Genomic DNA, 20,144 nt, shown 5'->3' with positions numbered 1-20,144 from the left:
GTGTGTGTGTGTGTGTGTGTGTGTGTGTGTGTGTGTGTACAAACAGGTAGTCTGAAAGAAGTACCTAAGAAAAACAACCAAAGAATCTGGGTTTATAGTGCATTAGAATATCCCAGTTTTGAAGCTCATGTCTGAGTCTTCCTTCAGGTTAGGTGTCTGGAACAAGACAAAAGACTCTTGTTCTGTCTCAGGAGGAACTGGGAGTCGAGAAAAGTTTTGAAGTTCTCCAGAAGGATCCAGTCTTCTAATTGGTGCTATCAGTATGTCTGTGTTTGACCCTACTGAATAAAGATAAAGACTTTGTCAGTAGACTTAGACCCTAAAATAGCAGCTTAGCAAGGAGCTCACAGATCTGGAAAAGCCTTCCCAGGCCAGACACTGGGGAGGAAAAGGGAGAGAGAGGAAGAGAGAGGAAAACACCATTTGTGTGGATACCATCCTCTTGACCAAGATGACAAACCAACCATTGCATCAGAACTCTCTTGGCGAGTAATGAAGAAGCATTCAGAGGCACTGGAAGGCTGGAAGGGAATTTCCATCCTTAGTACTTGCCTCCTCTAGGTTAGCTCCAGGAAAAAAAACACAATGCCTATGGTAAGTGATGGTCTATGGTGAGGCACAGCGTGGAAGAGGGACTGTGCCAAACTTAGCAGCCACTTTGCCCCTCTTCTGTGAAAGTTGGATGTCACACAGATGCATAGGCTACAGCTTGCTCAGGGGCTCAATCTCTGAAACACCGTGGAAGGGCCTGGCCTCCTGGACCTGCCAGGAAGACGAGCGTGGCTCACACTCATCCTCCTCATCCACTGTTCCCCTCCCCCCAGATGAATGCCCTGATTGTCAGCAGGGCAAATGTCAAAGGAGAGTTAGCTTCCTCTGCGCTGGGTCCAAGTATGCAGTCCTAAGGAAGGCTAAGCTTTCAGATTTTTTCATCACTACACCTATTTGAATTAAAAACTGCATGTTATAGTAGAAATTGCCATAGATAGGCTTATTCACCCTTTTTCTGTCTGTCTTCTCTTTTTTCTTTCTCCACTCTCTTAGCTCCCCTTATCCTTTCCCCTACCTAATCCTCACACTCAGGTGGAAGCCTTTCTCCTGGGGTGGAAAGAAAGGAAGAGTTAGACTTACAGCAGAGTTGAGAGAGGCAGTATGGAAACTGTGGTCACTACTGTGCTTTCTTGCTGGGGTGAAGGGTCACAGCATCCCAACCTCTTGGTCCTCAAATGCTGAGATACTCTGCTTTGAGTATCACAAGCAGCATGTATACTACACCCAAAGAGCTCCATTCCATACACACATGGCTATGGGTCTAACACAGAGTGAATTGCCAGATGCAAATGTACAGAGGTGCTTTTAATTTTGTTCCAAGTGTTACACATCATGTGGCAAATTAGCCTTCAGAAAGCCAATTTTATTTTTTTCTGTTAATAATAAAAGACTTCTTAAACAAGTTTAAAGTATGTGATTGAGAATTAAGAGTGCACATCTTTATGGCTCAAATGTTTCTTATCTGATTTTAAAAAGAAGAGTAATACACTTTTTTTAATAAGGAAGTTTTTTTGTTTTTTTGTTTTTTTTAAGTAGAAGAGTTTGGTTAACATTAGAATTGTTCAGTGGTTCTGCTGTTCACATGCTTTTAAGAAAATAATAAAACCATTTAAATCCTTTAAAAATCCTTTTACGTTTTTAATGGATCATGAATTTTTAAAAGTAAGCTAGGAAATTAGTCATATACTCTTACCATCTTCTTGATAAAAATTATCTATGAATGTCCACTTTTCCTAAACTATCAGCATTTCATATTATCTTAAACATTTCAACCTGTGTTTGTAGTTGTAATATGAGATTATAGTAAAATAGAAGGGAAACATAACTCATTTTGTGAAACTTACATAGGGAGGAAATATTGCTTATTTTGCAGGTGGGTTACCAGGATTCTAAAATCTTGTCACTTGCATTAATCTCTTGTTGGTCTGACCTGGCTGAGATCTGACACAACAGAAGGATTTCCAGATGAGTTGTAAACACCCTGATTGTGAACTTCCCACATCTCTCTGATCTGAACTTTAGTGTATACTTCAAGACTGGTCTTAAATGTGATCTTCAATGGGGAGAAAAGTGCAAAAAAAAAAAAATTTTGTTACGGAAAAGAAAATCAGGAACCTTTTAATAAATACTGTTAGGACCATTGAGTCCAGTTAGTTACCTTCTATAATGTGAATGGGATCCTTATAGCTGGCTGAGTCATTTGGACCATTGCGTCCAGTTACCTTCTATAATGTGAATGGGATCCTTATAGCTGGCTGAGTCGTTGACATGGTTTCTTCATTCAGGACCCTGGCCAAAGGAATAGCATGTCAATGTGTAAAATTCTAGCCAAAGATAAGCCATTACAATGGAAATCGCAATGTGCAAAGTCTCATTGAAGCCAATGAAATTGAGTGTAATATCCATATAGCATTCTCATCTGCTTGCTCCAGGATTTAGTATGCAGCTCTGCACTGAAATGAGATTATGCATATAAAATGCCAATATAGAATACACTGCCCAATAAAACATTAGAAGAGCAACTTAAAGCCCATAGACATGGGCTTTACTTAAATTTGAACTTCATATACAAAATAAGTCACAGCCCCATCAGAACACTAAATCTACACCATGCCCTAGATCTGGTTTTTCATGCTTCTTTCTGCATGACTCCCCCACCCCCTCTCCTATCCAAACACAATTCTTTTAAGGGCACTCTTCAAATCATCTAGCAATTCCCAAAGGAAACCCAGGAGTCTCTTAAACTGCCTTTCTAAATTAAAGGGCCCCAAACAATGTAAGTGCATTTTTGACCAAATACATATATTTGTATGTGAATGCAATTATATATACATATATCATACATACATGTACATATTAGAAAGCATTTGGATCTGAGAACCTATGGTTTCATTAAAAAAAAAAAAAAAAAAAAAAAAAAGCCCAAAGGCACCAAAGGGAAAAACACCCCCACAGTGGATTACAAGGTTATGGGACAGGTCACTAGGAACGGGAAATAAAACTCAATGTTAGGTTTGGTCTGTAAATTATGCACCTTTCAGGAAAGGGGGTTGAAGGTCTCTTCACTCAAGGGGTTTTTTTCCCATCCATTTTGCTATTAATTCTTAACTCTTGGTAGGCAGTTCTTTAATGAGGTTGTTTGTGGCAGGTTAATTTTCTCCAATCTACTAAGCTCCTCATTTTCCCTTAAGTGTGCTGTTGCCCAGAGCTTTCAGAATTGTCCATACTAGAAGAAAACAGAATAAACATACTGAAGTTGCCTGGGTGGGCTGCGAATTAAAGGCGTTATGTGGACAGATAAACAGAAGGCCTCGGACAGATGGGAGTGGGAGGGTAGGAGCCAGGCTGAGTTGAGGGCAAGAGGGAGAGAATTCCGTCTTAGGAGAGCAATGACCCTAGGAGTGTAATATATTAAATATTGCAGCGATCGATTTCAATACCCCAAGTGGACACGGGAATAAAAATTCACCAACAAGCTGAAGTGATTAGGAATGCTTTGTTGTGAGGGAAAAATGTGATTTTCTTCAAATCCTTTTTGTTCAGGTTAGAAGAGGCCCAGACAATCCAAATGTAAGCCCCAGACTCCCAGTTTGGGATATAACCCTAAAGGTTAGTCATATCTCGATGGTACTTCTGCATAGTGGAAAGATGAGCTGTGTACCAAGGAGGATTAAATAGCAGCCACAATTATGGGCTGGTGACTCCCTGAGCTTTCCTCCCAAATCAGAGAAAAGGACATTTTGGAGAGCTTTCCCTGTGAGTTAGTCTTTGTTTCAGCTCTGGGACAAAGCAGTGGCTTGTACAATTCTTCTTTCATTAAAATCGAGGGGGGGGGTGTAGAATATACAATACGGTTTGCAGAAGGTTGACCTACTATACCAAGATGTGAAAACCACATTTCCTGTTAAGTAGGAGAAAAATATTTTCAGTATCATTCTAGGAAGAAAAGTATGAAATTGTCATACATATAGGCACAGATACCTGCTACCACACACGATTTTATTACTGGTTTCCAAATTGAGTAAGACTCTTGCATTTAGATCCTCATGCCCTGAACTGTTCTCTCTCCAAGTCCAGGAATCTGCTTAGGGATTTGGGGTAGTCATTGTGGAGGCTGCTTGGAGCAGGGGGATTGTTTTCAGTCACAGACTAATGGGCAAAGCCTGGGCCTTACACACTGGGGACAGCAAGTCTGCTGCTAAGGACACATTGCTGGATGCCTGCAGGTAGCAGCAGCAGCTACAGCAGCTGCCTCCTCCTTCAGTGTGGCCTGGCTACAAATCTGGGAAAGAAACAGAGCTCTATACAAAGGATTTCTTTAATGAGGAAGAGCTCCTCAGATGGTGTGCTGGGGATGCTCCAGCGGCTCTTTCCCTATAAGATGCTTTCTCTTTACATAGTTCTTTATGTGATAACTGGGCATGGGAAATGACACACACACACACACACACACACACACACACACACACACTCCAGCATCCCTTGATTACCCAGACACAGGCATCTATTAGAAGGTCCGAGTCAAGCTGAATTTCTGAATTGGGCGGAAGCAAACCTCTCTGACACCCCCCACACACACACACACACAAATTCTCCATCATCAGTGGCCTAGGCTTGTATTCATTACAGTGACGACTAGCTCTCACTTGCAAACATGGCCCTAAGGACCAGCTGTATTCCTGTGAGTGCATCTCCTCATCATGGAACAAACCTGGCAGGAGAAGGAAGCCTAAGCTTCCTCATTTCTTTCCATCTAATTCGGGCTGAACATGGTGGGTTAAGGCTGAGACTGGTTGTGTAACAGAGCACTTAGGTTCCTGCAGCTTGAATCTCCCAGGCTTTCTGTGAAGAGCAGAGTAACTACAGGGAGGCTATTATGCCCTATAAAGCTGTTTATCTCTCTTAAGCTACATGGCTCCCTCTTCTCTTAAGGTTGTGTTCAACAAGGTTCAGGTGTGAAATGTCACTCAGGGAAGTGACCTCGAAGAGTTAGTGACTGCAGCCCGGATATCTCTTCCTGAATGTGGGGAAGACTGAATTGGGGGACATTTGGGTAAGAAAGAGCTTGTGCCCCGTTGTGAATCCCATCTTTTATTTTTGTATGCTGGCCCCTTTCTGCTTCAGCCTCTCTTCTTCACCATCTTCCTCTCTATTTTGAATCATGTAAGAACAGGTACAAGACCAGGCCCTGACTGTGCCTAGGCAGAGAGGAGAGTTCCGAGATTTCTGGTGTTATGTGACTCTGGAGTAATCTGGAGAGAAGGGATCTCCCAGGGGAAGACACGTGGTAGGGCCTTGAGTCTCTGGTCACTGTGGTACACCTACTGAGTCCAGGGCCGACTCTGCACTGGACTCTCCAAAGCCTGCTTGGTATAGGTACCTGTTGCTTGAAGTGCCTGAGGAGTCTTTGAGTCCCTAACCTATTGTAAGTCTTTGGCTTTGGTCATGTTCCCCCTGGGGCTGCTGGATTCACCTGTCATTATAATCGCTGCGGAGAGTTCTTGACAAACCTCCACAATGTGTGTCCGCACTAGGGCGCTTAAGGTTCACTGGTCTGTGTGTCGAACTTTGCAAAACTGCAAATAAGCGAGAAAATTTGTCTATTCTTGTGAAAGGAGATACAAGTTGGTACTTAACGTGGAAGCAGGAGAAAGAGGGGTGGATGGGGAGGGAGCCTAGCCAAAAGCCCCACTGTAATCTCCAGAACAATTTCATTTCCTCTGCAACACCCTGGCTACCCTGGCCCAGGCCTCGGAAAGGTCAAGGAGGAGATGGAACTGAAGGATGGGGTTGGGTGGGGTGAGGGGCTAAGCCCTCAGCCAGGTCGCAGGTGAGAGCAGGGCAGGGTGGAGCGGAGACAACTAGAAGGAAGGACGGGGGAGGGGCAGAAGTCTGGCTTCTTCCAGAGGGGCTTTTCCTCAGGAATTCGCACAGCCCGCCTCCCGGGCGGCTTGCTGGGTTCTCCCCCGCCCCTTCTCGCAGAGCTGGTCGCAGGGAGCTCGGGTTTCCTGCGAGCCCCGGGTGTCTCCAGCCGCCGGCTTTCAGCTCCCTGGGAGAACAGGCCTTTCCCGCTTGCTGAGAAAGGGAAAAGCGCGTGCGGTGCGGGCCTCGGCGCCGGGGGGAACCGTATCCTCCCGGAGATGCTCAGCGGTCCTCGGCCAGCTACGTAAAGCTCTTCCTGCGGAGCGGGCTACAGCCTGGGGTCCCGGGTCGGGCTACCAAGCCTCCGAGCCCTCCATGCCGCTGCTCGGAAGCCCCGGGTAGCAGGGACAAGCAGGCCGCGGGAAGCTTTCCCTCCCTCCTCCGAAGGGGAGCCTGGAATTTTTTTTTTTTTTTTAATCTTTTACTTTAAATTGATCGATCACGACCCACCCGAGAGTGGCTCCACCTTCTGTCCCCACCTCTGCGGCCTTCACTTGTCACCTCAGCTCGAAGTGTGCGCGAAAGACCCGCGGGCCGTGTGCGTGGGGCAAAAGGGTGCTGCGAGCGCCAGTAGCCCGAGCCTGCGAGGCTGTCGCGTTTGCATGAATTCCGATCTGAGGACCCACAGTTAGAGGGTTGATTCCTGCTTCCTTACCCATAACCCTGTAGGTGAAAGTCGCCATCGATCGCTTTTCCCCTGACATCTGTCCCTGCACGCCTGCCTCCCTGCAAGGAAGTGCTCGCAGGAGCCGGGCTCCATACCCGCTGCCTTCAGGGAACTGAGGATAAAGGCTCGAGTCCTCCATGAATTAAGTTGATTATTAATTTGGGTTGTTTGGAGCTGGTAACACTGTAGACCCCTTCAGCTTTGGGAATTGTCTCAGGGCGGGGACACAAGCACGAATGACCCAGGATTGTGACTGGGAAAAGCGAGTGAGTTCTAGGTAGAGGCTCCCTGAGTGGGCAGGGGAGAGAGCTTCCTAGTGAAGCTTAGCTCTTCCCAGTTCCCAAATAAATTCTTAGTTAACTAGTGTAAACACATCAGTATTATTAGATGGGTGAAACCGGGTTGGATGTGGGGGCATGTCAACTGAACCCCGCCCCGTAATACTTTCTTAGATGACAAATAAGTACTCTTACAACACGAAAATAGAAATGTAACATTCGACTGGACGAATTAATTTTTGACGGATTTACGGCATGATTTTCTTTCAGGAGGTATTCCTTGCTTTTTTTTTTTTTTTTCCCTCCTATCCACAGTGCTGTCCAAAGACAGAAATATAAACAAGCTCTCTGCCTTGCGGAAGCCCCTTAACAGTATCTCCCAAAGAAAGATCAAGACACTTTGTGAATTTTCCCCAGATAATGCCTCATATTCCGAATGACTGATCAGAGAACTCCGGTATTGTTCAATAAAATGAGAGGAAGGCGAGTGACGTGGGAGCCGAACAATGGCATTTCTGAATCAGTTTGCTTGATTGACATTTGGGAGCTTCATGACCGCAGGGAATAGGACTCATTACTGTGAATACACCAAAACATCAGCCGAGATTAGAACTCTAGATCCTGTTTTAATCCCATTTCAGCCTAAATTATAGTGGGAAAATATAAGATCCAAGAAAAGAGTATTACAGCAGCATAGACTGACCGAAAGTTTTAATTGTAGTAAAGGAGAAATTAAAGCATGAAGCTGAAGTACTTTCCAACAGTTTCAGGACTAGTGCTGATAATTAAGCAGGATGCTCGGATGGATGGAGTAGGGAGATTCTAAGAATACTGATGTGGTGTAAAATACTTCATACTTACTAGGGGTGACATGTGTTTGGAGAAAGGTATCACAGGGTTTCCCTAACTTTGTACATATGAGAAAAACATCATAGCCCTTTAGATCGGTCAAAAGGCAGGGCCATTAGCAAATTCATGGTGAGAAATAACTAGACACTTTACAGCTAGAGTCTAAATATCCATTGTTATTTGGGAGACCTTACTACTTTGGAAAGGATTTTATATTAAGGCCAAAAGTTGTACTAACACAAAATTTAGCCCAGAAAACTGCAGTAGTTGTTTTTCAGTTCATGTTAGAAAGGGGGAACGTGCTTTGCAGTTTTAATAACAGAAAAGTGTGAGCTAATGCACGTTGTGGGTTTGATCAGAGTCTGGTGTGTAGCAACCACTCTACAAAAATTTTGATTCTTTAATGGAATTCGACTTCAAATCTTAGAAACTTAAAATATTGAAAGTCTTAGGAATCATATATTAAGCAGAGTCAATTGATTACAGCAAGGAGACAAAGCAGCAATAAAAAAGATACACACATTCTTGTATTTTAGCAAGTCACAGCAAAGGAAAATGTGATTAGACATGAAGGCAGAGGAGTAAATTCCCCTCAAGTAATGGAACAGGAAGGGATGCTGCATGGCATGGCTTCACAGTCATTTTGAGAGGTGGACTTTAATAAGAAGCCTCTGTTACATGAGAACTGGGAATCTTAAGAATTATTTTTGCATCAAGAAGGGACTAAAATTAATTACTAGAAGCTCAGTAATCACCAAATAAACTCCGAGCTTTGAGGTTAAAAACAGACGACTATCTTCATGTTCAATTATACAGTATCAATTACTAATACAACCAATGTTTCAGTGTCTCAGCACCACCAGATACCATCTTTTATGAAGATACCTTGGTATTAATTAATGACTTCTTTATTCTCATTATTCACAAGGAAAAATAGGGGTCGTGTCACATTAAAATTAAGATTATCTTAGTTTATCTGGGCTCTTAAACAAAGATCATTCAAACTAATTATATTTTGAATTAACAGAGGTAGGCAATTTATCGCTTAACTTTTTTTGTTCAAAGACAGGAAAATAAAGATCAGAAATAAGCAGAGTTTCATTTTAAAGACAGAAAGAAGCAAACATGTCCTGACTTTTGCAGTATTTCCCTTGCTAAAGGGGGAATGAAGGAACTGTAAAAGACGTGACTTTGCAAAGTCAAGTCCTTTTTAAAAGACTTGGATCGAAATTCTTGCTATGCAACAAGGATTCAAGTTTGATTAATTTTCTGCAAGCGACGTGACAGCGGTGTTTTAAAAGATTAATTAAAATTGAAGTGATACGGAGCAGGAATCCAACCTGCAGAGGCGTCCCTGGCGCCTTGGGGGTGCGGGGGGGGGGTTGGCTTTGCAAGCCAGTCCCAAGCCCGAACTACCGGCTTTCCCGAGCCTGGGACGCAATTCCCCGTCTCCTGGAGAGGAACGCGGAATTTGGCAGGGCGCCCGTCTGGCCGCCTGGCATACCGAGCTGGCCGCCAGCTCTCAGGGGTGGGGACGGGGTGTGTCCCCCGGAACCCGCTGCGGAGAGAAGTGCTAGCGCGCCTTTAGACCAGCCAGTGAGGACCTGGGTCAAGCCAAGAGGCGGGAGGGGGGCTCCCATAAGCCTGGAGCCTACATCCACAGGCCGAGCTGCTACTCCAGCCGCTGCTCCTACTTGGTGACACCCTGCTGGTACGGAACCCTCCCCCAACCCGGCCGAGAGCAGAGGTGCTGGAGTGCAAGGAATGAGGACTGCAGTCTACGGAGATTCATGCACGGGGCGGAGGCTGGGGAGAGCTCCGCCAGGATACGGCTCCTGGGCCCAGATCCTGGGCCTGGATGAGCAGGGCTGCCTGGTCACCTCGGACACGGGACCCTTCACTGTGCAATTGCTCTCCCCTCCCCCGCAGTTTCGGGCTCTAGCTCCCCTCCCCCACCCCACATCCTGCTCCCCTCGCTTTACTCCGCGACGCCTTCAAACAAGTAAGAAATTAAGCCGAACACAATTGTAACTGTACTCAGGGAGACACAATCGCCCAAGCCCGTGGGGTCACGCGTGGCAGAGGGGCGACGCGGGTGGCGCCGCCGAGGGTGGGGTGGAGAGGGCGTTCGTTTGCAATCAGACTCTTGGGCGCGACATACAATGTCCCATTCTCCCTTCTAGGGCTCTGGGGTCCTCACGAAGAGAGGCAGTGCTGGGACTTGCAGTCGGGACCGTGCGCCCAAGGTCCGAGGATGTCCTCTGCGACCTGCGGCGGGCGCTGCGGGTTCAGGCCCAAACGAGTCCCAGGAGTTTCTCAGCGCCTGGAAGTAGACTTGGTCTCTCTAACCCCTGGCGTCAGTCTTTACCCTTCCTCTTCCTGGAGACCCGGGAGGCGGCGACGTGGAAAGAGAGGCGGGAAAGCCCGCACAGAGCCGCCCAAGTCAAGGGCGGTGGGGCTCAGGGGACTCTAAAAGCGAGAACTGCGGGTCGGAAGCCCGGGGACAATCCTTTCCCCTCCACGTTCAGCCGGGGACACCTCCTCCCCGGGGAAGCCATCCAGCTGCTCCCAACCTGGAGAACAAAGGGTCTGGGAAGCAGGGCCGGGGTCGGAGAGCGGAGGTGGAGGGACGCAGGAAGGCAGGCGGTGGGGGCAGGGGAGGGCGCCTGCTTGCACTTCCTCTCCGGGCCGAATTACGGAAAGCTCCACGCAGCTAGCGCCTCGTTGAGGCTGTTTTTCAATCCTGGAGGGCTCGGGTTCCTTACCTAGCGGCCGCACCCGCGCCCTTCCTTCCCTAGGGTCCCCACCCCCTCCGGGGACGAAGGCCTGGAAGCTGCAGAGCCTGCTGTGCCCTGGCGCGGGAGGAACCGCGGGGCACCAGCGCCCCCTGCAGGTGCCAGGGATCTCCGCAGCCGGGCGCGCCGGGACTCTTAAGGTGGAACCTGCCTGATTTCTCTATCACGCTAGTGAATGTGGGTGGAGGGTGGGTAGTTCCCGCCTCACCCTCATGCGCAAGGGTCCCCCGAGCGAAACGGGCCCGACGGACCAGAACCCCGGAGTCTGTCCCTCACTGATGCTATTTTCTGGACCCTTGGCCCCGCCATCTGCAGAACCTCTTCTTTGGATGTTCCACTGTGGATCGACAAGTCACATTGATATTTCCCAGCAGTGTAAGAGGATGCCTAAATCTCGCTTCAAGGGGTTTCTATAACTGGAAAGCAAACTTTTACTTTTCTTTATTATACGTAAATGACTGTGAGCATGGGATGAGATTGGCCAATCTCAGAATCTTCTCACTTCAGCAAACTCGTGGACAGGTGCACGTACTAGAGGACTGGACCACTCGTCCAGCCTGTGTGGGATCCACGTCTTGCATCTTCAGCGACCTCTGCTCGGTGTTATCTTATACTTTTTTTTTTCTTTCTTTCTTGAACCGACTGATAAACATATGAGAACTGGAAGTGTCCTCCACGAACTTCAGCTTCTTGGAGGAAACCCTATGAATGAGCAAGTAGAGTTCCGCGAGGTCTCAGTCTGTTCCTTCTCGGTTGGCGCCTGGGAGCATGGGGCTGCAGACTGTCCCTGGACTATGGCACACCCATGACTCCGGAGCGGCGGAGGAGAGCCGGGACTGGAGCGCACAGGGCTTGAAGGCCGGCTGCTGGCTTTGAGTGTGTGGATAATTCACACCGTGGGAACTCCCCTCCCCCTGGGCAATGGGCCTGGGATCCTCCCCGCGGGTGGAAGGCCGATGGTCCCTGGGGTGGGTGTTGGCGCCAGAGAAGCGGAGTCCACGCGCTAGGCAGCTGTGGGCAAAGCTCGCCTGGGCAGGTGCCTCCGGGTCAGACCCGCCCTGGGGGTTGCAAACCGCAAGCGAAAGTCGAGAAGGGCAGGAGCTTGCCCACTAATCCGTTTTACACTGTGAAAACCGCAGGCTTGTCGCCTAAGAGGCCACTTTTTAATTTGGAAGCACATGGGGCGGGGGGGGGGGAACCAAGTTAACTTGCGAGCACACTTCCTTTTCTTTTTTCCTTGTCGTGCCCCTCCTCCCTCAACTTTTCAACGAAAAAGCTGTCCTACTGGTAAAGAGGGAAATTGATCTGCGCTTTGGATTGCAGGGGAGACTTGGGCAAGCAGGGAGCCCGGCGGGGATTCAGGCACATGCTGTATCCCTGCCTGCCAAGTTCTTCCCTGGCTTCTCACCCGCGTGCCTCCTCTTTACTACGAGTCACCGGAGGCCACGTGCTTCAGGCAAGCCCCATCCACTGTTTTTACGTTGTGACTGGAGGGCAGTGTGCATCATTCCAGTGTCGGCATTCCTTGAGAGAACGCCTGCTCGGTCGGTGGATCTACCGAAAGGGTAGGGGGATTGGGTTGCCTCGACCAAGCATCTACACACAAGCGAACCAGAAGAAACATTCAAAGCTTTCCATGGGGAAAACCACCAAAGCCTCTAACAAAACTTAGTTTACTGCGTGCCGACCTGAGATGTTCAGGCTCCTGTAAGAACAGCCAGAGGAAGGAAGAGAGCAGGAAGGGGTCGGATGGGGAACGCTGAGGGTCAAGTGGGCAAGTTCCAGAATAGTGGTTCCCTTATACCATTGTTTCTTGTGTAAGGGTCCTATTTAGGAACTCTCTCCCACCACCCAAATATGTGCTAGTGGCGACAGAAAGGGAAGGCAGACAAAAGAAAGCCTGGAGAATGACCTTTATTTAAAAAGTAAAATTAAGATAAATTACTCGTTGAAATTGTTTTAGGGGGTGGGAGTAGGAGGCAGGACTGATGGAGGCAGCTTTTTACTTCTTTTTGTTCTTTGAAACCTAGAACACTTTAAAACTCCAAGATGTTGGAGGAGCAGAAAGATTTGTAAAATGTTTGTACAATTGAGAGGTACTGCTCATTAATTCATTTTTAAAGGTTGCTGGGTTGAATAAAGTCTTTCTCAGTCCCGGTGAGAAGCTCAACTAATTTTGATGTAGAGCAAAATTGGAGTCAAAACTTCATCAATAGACAATGTGTATAGAACTTTATAGTCCTGGGGTCTATTTCTGGGACAAGAAATAAAAAAAATAAATAAACGAGATAACTTCTGCGTTTGTGACCCCGCCTTCACTCCCACGCGTTTGCTTTCTCACAAGTGAGCCCTGAGCCTGCACAGACCAGTACAAACGCATATGCTAATCTGATTTGTCTTCTAGGCCTGTGTTTGGATTTTCACTCAAGTTGGAGACCTACTTTGTTTTTGCCTGTATGCACTTTATTAAAGATCACCGATTAACAAATAAAATAGCCTTCTTTGCTCTGAATTTATTTCTTTGCAACTAAAAGGGAAACATTACTGAATTGTTCAAAGTCATGTTTTTGATTCAAAGTATGAAAAAGATATTGAAAGATATGTTGCAGTCTTTCCAAATGTTCAGAAGGATGGCTTCCCATTTGTAGTTATATTTTGGTAAAGTTACATCATAGTAATTAAAAATAACTAATCAGTATGTATATTCCATAAGGATAGGCTTATTCATTTTGCTGTACCATCGACTTAAAACTATCTGGTTTAAATTACTTAAGTAATGCCTATAGAAAAAAAAAGGCTTGGAAAATTAGTACCTATGCAGTTTTTGTGTCTTTTGTGAAGTTTAAATTTAATTTTTGCTTGTGGGGGTAGGGGTGGTGATAGACAAAATTCAAGAATCCATTAAGTGGTCTTTAGAACAATGTGATTATAAAATTATATCTCCAAGTAACATTTTAGTGAAACTAGATGAATATAGATACAATTAAATGTTTTCTCTCCAAAGATTTTTTTTTTTCTTTCTCACAAATATGAGACATAGAAGAACTCTGGCTCAGGTCCTTTAATTTGTCCCATAATAGGAAAACCAATGTTGGTTTTCTCAGGGCATCTTAGTTTATCAGATGGGACGATGCCAAAATCATGTGATGAACATCATTTTCCCTATCTCTTCTTTGTCTACTAGAGATTCTATCAGAGGAAATATGCAAGAATATTATATTTGCTTCAGATGCCTGAAAATACAATACACTATAAAGTACCGAAAATGTGATTCCAGCTTGACAATATCTTAGAAGTGGCCCATGTATCTCTTTTTGAAATGACTTTAATAATGACTGACTTTAATAATGTCAGGAAGGAAGGATTTCAATGGCAGGCAAGCTGTGATGAATGAACCCGAGGAACAATGGAGCTATTGACAAAACATGCTAACTTTTAGAATTCTATCTAAATTATTACTTTTCTTTCCGGTGCAGAGGGAGACATGCAAGTGTATCAATGTTCATCAAACTCGGGGTAATAAAAATGTGAGTGGCAGTCAATGGCCTGTGACTGTAATATGCTTGTTAGTGTAGGTGAGCCAAGGCGCGGGAGCACTTGCTCTTGTTTAAGAAAGATCAGTGGTCCACAGTTGAGGTGGGGAGTTTGTAGAAACTGGAGGCCCTGAAGGAAATGCAAGAAAGAAGGCTAAAAAAAGAATAGAGCAGATTCCATAATTAAAAAAGATTTGTTTTCTGTTTTAGATTTTGCTCCCATCAATTGTTCCTGCTAGCTATTTAGATGAAATAAATGGAATATCACTTAATAGGCACAGGCGTTGATACAATTTCCTCTCCAAAGATCTGATTCCTAGCATCTGAAGGCAACGAATTCAAGTTAGTATTGAACTTGAATTTGTTCTGCCAGAGTGAAAATTGGTTCCATTAGGCATCAGTCACAGAACTCTTGGAGATCTGACTGGCACTGTGACTGCACTCTCCCCAACTAGCTGCAACAGTAATGCTGGGTGCGCTCTGGGAAACCATCCAGGGAGGTTGGATTGTTTTTTAAATTAAAGTTTCTTAATTTGATACTCTTCATAAATCTGGACCAAGTTTAATTAAGGTCATCTGTGTGGGCAAAGCCTTAAGGAAGAACCACTTAGAGGGCACATGATATTTGGAATAACTTAGAATATGAAATATTCCATTGTGTACTCTGTTTCACAGGGACTCTATCCTTAACATTTTTTTTCTCACTTACCTATATGTCTACTTCCTTCTCATTGCAGATTTATAGTTCTCTGGGGAAACCCCTGGAAGAAGTAATATATCAGACAGATATACTATCCAAAAGCTTAAAAGTTAGTATCTGACTAGATAAACAAAAATCTAAACAATAGCTGAAGGAAAGAAAGAAAGAAGCAAACAAGCCAGTTTTGTCTTAGGTGAGAAAGTGTGCCCAGTGTATTAAGAGGAGTGAAAAACAAAGCCTGCCATCTAAAAGATCCTGACTTAGGGGCTGGAGATGGAGCTCATTTGGGAGAATGCTTGTCTGGTATACAGGGACTCTAGGGTCTGTCCCAGCACTACACACAAGCATGGTGGTGTATGCCTGCCATCCCCAGCAACTCACCCAGAAGGGGAGGCAACTGTGATAGTGAATTTGAGGCCAGCCTAGGATATACAAAGGGAGAAATGTTCATATTTTACCTGGAGGCTTATGAACTAAGCCTATTTTTCATGAATAAAACACATTGGTTAGGAACCTTGGTATATCCCTATTGTGAAAATATTTGATAGCTCTTGATAGAAATAAGTATTATAAAAATATAAAAATTACTAATGAGAAATGATATTCGACTCAATAAGTGACACAATTTTAAGTTCTCTTTAATTTTTCATTCAAATTTATTTCCTTTTGAGCAGAACATTTGTAAACTTGCTTTTTCTACATCAGTTTCTCATTTTATGTGGTTTATTTCCTTCTGAACAAATACTAAGTTAATAGTACCAAACATGAACTACAGGATCTCACAGGTAGGCCTGGGGAAGTGTCTTGGGAGTTAGGAGTGAGTATTTTTTGCCTTTGTAGGGGATTCAGGTTCAATTTCTAGCACCCATGTGGCAGGTTACAGCCATTTGTAATCCAGTTCCTGAGGATCCCATGCTCTCTCTTTTACTTCCCTGAGCAGCAAGCATGCAGGTGGTATACATACATATATACATATATACAAACATACATACATGCATACATATATACACACATACATGCATGCATACATACATACACATATACACACATACATACATACATGCATGCATAATGCTTACACACATATATGCATACATACATGCATGCATGCATGCATACATACATACATGCAGACCAAAAACTAAATAAAACAGTAAATCTTGTTTTAAGAAAATCTCATAGGTAATATTTGATAACAGATAGAATGCAAATTTAGAAGTATTTAAAGCTTGTGTGTGTGTGTGTGTGTGTGTGTGTGTGTGTGTGTGGCCCTGGGTATCAAACCCAGGGCCTTATGAGTAGTAGCCAAGCATCCTACCAACTGAGCTACATCCCCAGCTTTTGCTTTTTTTGGATACAGGATTTCTCTGTCTGGAGCTTGGTCCAAGGCTGTCCTGGAGCTTGCTTTGTAGGCCAGGCTGGCTCAAGCTCTCAGGGATCTGGTTGCCTCTGCCTCCCCAGTGCTCAAACAGAGTATGCACCATTATGCCTGGCCTGCACTAGATTTTTAACTTCTTTTACAATAGCAGATACCAGTATTTTCAGTAAGAGGAAACATTTATGGTGTCTTCAATACATTTGTAATTCAGGAATTCAGGACCCAAATTGAGCCTATTTTGTGAAAAATAGTTAAAACTAGGTGAAGGAAACAGTTGGCTTTTTTTTTTTTTTTTTTTTTAAGTGAAAATTGAGAAGCACTCCTCAGAATGCATTAAAGTCTTTTTTTTTTTTTTAATTTGTATGTGTGCCTGAGTGTATATCTATGTACATGTGTGTGCAGTGATTGTAGGATCAGAAGAGAGCTTGGGATCACCTGAACTAGAGCTACAGATGGTTGTGAGCCACCATGGAAGTGCTGAGAACTGAATCCGGGGGTCTCTAGATGAACAGTCAGTTAAGATGGCATAACTGATGAGCCATCTCTTTAGCTCCAAGTCTCCCTTTTCTTTTCTTTTCTTTTCTTTTCTTTTCTTTTCTTTTCTTTTCTTTTCTTTTCTTTTCTTTTCTTTTCTTTTCTTTTCTTTTCCTTTTGGTTTTCGAGGCAGGGTTTCTCTGTGCAGCCCTGGCTGTCCTGGAACTCACTCTGTAGACCAGGCTGGCCTCGAACTCAGAAATTTGACTACCTCTGCCTCCCAAGTGCTGGGATTAAAGGCATGTGCCACCAAGCTTGGCCTCAGCATGTGCTCTTAACTGCTGAGTCATCTCTCCAGTCCTTTTGTTTTGAGTCAGAGTCTGGCTATGTTGCCCAACTTGACATTTGAATTCCTGGGCTCAAACTTCTGGTCCTAAACCATATTACTGCTTTGGGCTTCCTAACTGAGAGCATGGATTCTGGTTTTAAAATTGGGATTACAGAGATGCCTATTATTCCAGCATTCTGAAAGATGTAGAGGATCAGAAGTTCAAGCTTATTTCCTCAATATAGTGTAGTCACCTTGTATTTTTAGAGATTCTCTCAAAACAAAACAAAAACAAAAACAAAACAAAACAAAACCAAACAACAAAGCAAAAAAGAATAAAGGGGTATAATTCTATCCCTGACCTCACAGTAGTCCAGTTCTTTTTTTTTTTTTTTTTTTTTTTTTNAANTTTTTTTTTTTTTTTTTTTTTAAAGATTTATTTATTTATTATATGTAAGTACACTGTAGCTGTCTTCAGACACTCCAGAAGAGGGAGTCAAATCTTGTTGTGGATGGTTGTGAGCCACCATGTGGTTGCTGGGATTTGAACTCAGGACCTTTGGAAGAGCAGTCGGGTGCTCTTACCTGCTGAACCATCTCACCAGCCCAGTCCAGTTCTATAATAGAAAAAAAAATGTATATTACATGAAATTATCATCTTCTGGAATTATTATTACTATTACTATTAGTGTGTGTGTGTGTGTGTGTGTGTGTGTGTGTGTGTGTACCAACATGTGCATCATGGCTTGCACATGGAAGTCAGAGGACTAATTTCTGGAGTCATTTCTCTCCTTCTGCCATGTAGGCTGGGGAATTAAAGTCAGGTGGCCAAACTTGGCCGTAGTGCCTTGCACTGACTGCACCATGTTGCAGATCCAGTTTGGTTCCTATTCATTTAACAAAATGTATATATTTACTGGGTGTGCATTCACCAGGGTATATGCATGAAGGTTAGAGCTCAACTTTCCATGTCTGTTCTGTCCTTCCAACTTGATGTGGGATCCAGGGGTTGACCTCTGGTCATAAGGCTTTCATGGAGCCTTTACCAGGGGTGCCATCTTACCAACCCTGGGGCTGGGCCTTCTATCTCTTCTTTAATATTTTATGTGCATTGCATGTGTACCACATGCCTGTGCATGTACTAGGATGTCAGATGAAGGTGTCAGATTCCCTGGAATTGGAGTGACAGTTGGTTGTGAGCTGTCATGTTGGTGCTGGAAACCAACCCCAGTTTCTTCTGCAAGAGCAGCAAGTGCTTTTACCTGCTGAGCCATCTCTCCAGTCCCCTGGCTCCTATTTAATTTTAAGCTTGAGGACAATTTTATTAGGATTTGAGAGAAAAACCAGTAGTACAGGTAGACTGAAAATCCTGGCAGCTGTAAGGAGGGGAGATGGAGAAAAAGTGATTCCTACTAAGTTAGCCGTGGAGGTCAGAGGAAGTGAGAAAGCCAGAGTGCCAGGGGAAACGTGCTTATGAGTGCTAAGCCTCAGATCTTAGTTAAGGCTTTAGATTCCCACCTTTGTGTCCTGCAGCAAGAAACTGCATCAGGGTCACTGAAATAGCTTATTGCTGGGTAGTGGTGGCTCATACCTTTAATCCCAGCACTCGAGAGGCAGAGGCAGGCTGACCTCTGAGTTCAAGAACAACCTGGTCTACACAGAGAGACCCCGTCTTGAAAAATAACAACAAATAAATGGAAAGTAGCAAGATATAGTGACATGTGTCTTTAACGGCAGCATTCAGGAGGCAGAGGCAGGCAGATCTCTGTGCGTTCAAGGCCAGCCTGGTCTACAGAGAGAGTTTCAGGATGGCCATGGCTACATAGAGAGGATACCTTGTCTCAAAACAAACAGAAAAGTATTATCAAAAAGGGAAGTAGGCTGGAGGCCTCAGAAAAGGTCCCCCCCAAAGTCAGTTTACTTGCTCTAAATTAAAAAAAAAATATGCCGGGCAGTGGTGGTGAACACCTTTAATTTCAGCACTTGGGAGGCAGAGGCAGGTGGATTTCTGAGTTCGAGGCCAGCCTGGTCTACAGAGTGAGTTTCAAGACAGCCCGGGCTACACAGAGAAACCCTGTCTCGGAAAAACCAAACATTGGAAATGCATGCTGTCTGTTGTTACCCACCAGTGAACAATGCTACCCAATTAAAGAAAGAGATGAAAAGATGGGAGGGGCATAAAGGGAAAAACAAGAAAAAGAGGAAGAAGCTGGGCATGGTGGCTCAAACCTGTCATCTCAACATGCCTGAGGCCACAAAGGAGGATGGGTTTGAGGCTCACTTGGACTACATAGTGAATTCATGCACAATCTAGACTAAATAGTACCCCCCCCATCTCTTTTCCTTCTCTATCTCACCACCGCAACACCCCCAACAAACAAACAAACAAACAAACTGAAACCAAACAAAAATTAAACCATGGAAGAAAAGAAGCCAGGTTCATGCTGGCTCTATGCAATCCTGAAATTTGACTTGGCTGACATGTGTGTCTCAGTAGCCTGGACCTTGCTGAGCATTTATTTCTCCATGATGGTCAGTGAGAGCTTGATGCCTGTGGGAAGTGTCTCTTTATTTCATTACTCTTTGGGCTCTTAGCGCTTGTCCTTGTCATTAAAAAGAGCTGGGCTGTGGCTGAGTTTATTCTTCAGCTTGCCCTCAACAAGAGGTCTAGAGCGGGCCTAGAGAGCTACGCGAACAGTCTCAGTAACTTTTATGCTCAGCAGCTACAAATGGGGCATGGTCTCTACGGCTGAGACTTACAGTCTACTTAACTAGACAGACAACTTTCTTTTCTTTTTAGATGAAAAGAAAAGTTATTTACATGTCTATTTACACGTGTATGTCTGTGGGGATGTATGGCACAAGTGTGGGTTCCTGTGGAAACCAGCGGCTGGATTTAGAAGGGGTTATGATTTGACATGGGTGCTGGAAATTGAACTCAGGTCTTTTGGAAGAACAGCAAATGTTCTTAACTGCTGAGCCAGCTCTCCAGCCACACACCCACGATTGTTTTTGACCTAGACCCATTCCTTAGATTTACTCACACTTATGTGGAATTCAGTCCTCTTTGGGACCAAGTCCTTTGGTTCCTAGAGGTCCTTTTGTTTAACTGAGAGATTGCTAGGCTCTGGGCTTAAAGGTTTCCAGAGTCTCATCTGCAGGGCGTTCG

At 44.7% G+C, this 20,144-nt stretch overlaps 1 protein-coding gene and 1 long non-coding RNA gene across 2 annotated transcripts; both read left to right on the top strand.

The window, feature by feature from the left end:
- The first annotated feature begins 419 nt into the window (after positions 1-419).
- Positions 420-1,454, top strand: LOC115063644. The gene is made up of 2 exons (XR_003843529.1): positions 420-594; positions 1,045-1,454. It is a non-coding gene; the product is annotated as an uncharacterized LOC115063644 (long non-coding RNA).
- A 6,335-nt stretch (positions 1,455-7,789) lies between these two features.
- On the top strand, positions 7,790-13,035 carry LOC115063621. The gene is made up of 3 exons (XM_029536543.1): positions 7,790-7,805; positions 9,634-9,769; positions 9,951-13,035. Exons 1-3 carry the CDS (start codon positions 7,790-7,792, stop codon positions 10,534-10,536), a joined length of 738 nt encoding a protein of 245 aa, XP_029392403.1. The 3' UTR covers positions 10,537-13,035.
- The last annotated feature ends 7,109 nt before the right edge of the window (positions 13,036-20,144 follow it).

This window comes from Mus pahari, chromosome 3 (genome assembly GCF_900095145.1).
Source record: "Mus pahari chromosome 3, PAHARI_EIJ_v1.1, whole genome shotgun sequence".
Classification (NCBI taxonomy): Eukaryota; Metazoa; Chordata; class Mammalia; order Rodentia; family Muridae; genus Mus; species Mus pahari.
This window is presented reverse-complemented; position numbering and strand designations above follow the sequence as displayed.

Bases quoted from the DNA above. Each gene is read 5' to 3' on its own strand.
- LOC115063621 (XM_029536543.1), top strand. The intron at 9,770-9,950 runs GTAAGAAATTAA...TCTCCCTTCTAG, and splicing joins TCCGCGACGCCTTCAAACAA to GGCTCTGGGGTCCTCACGAA.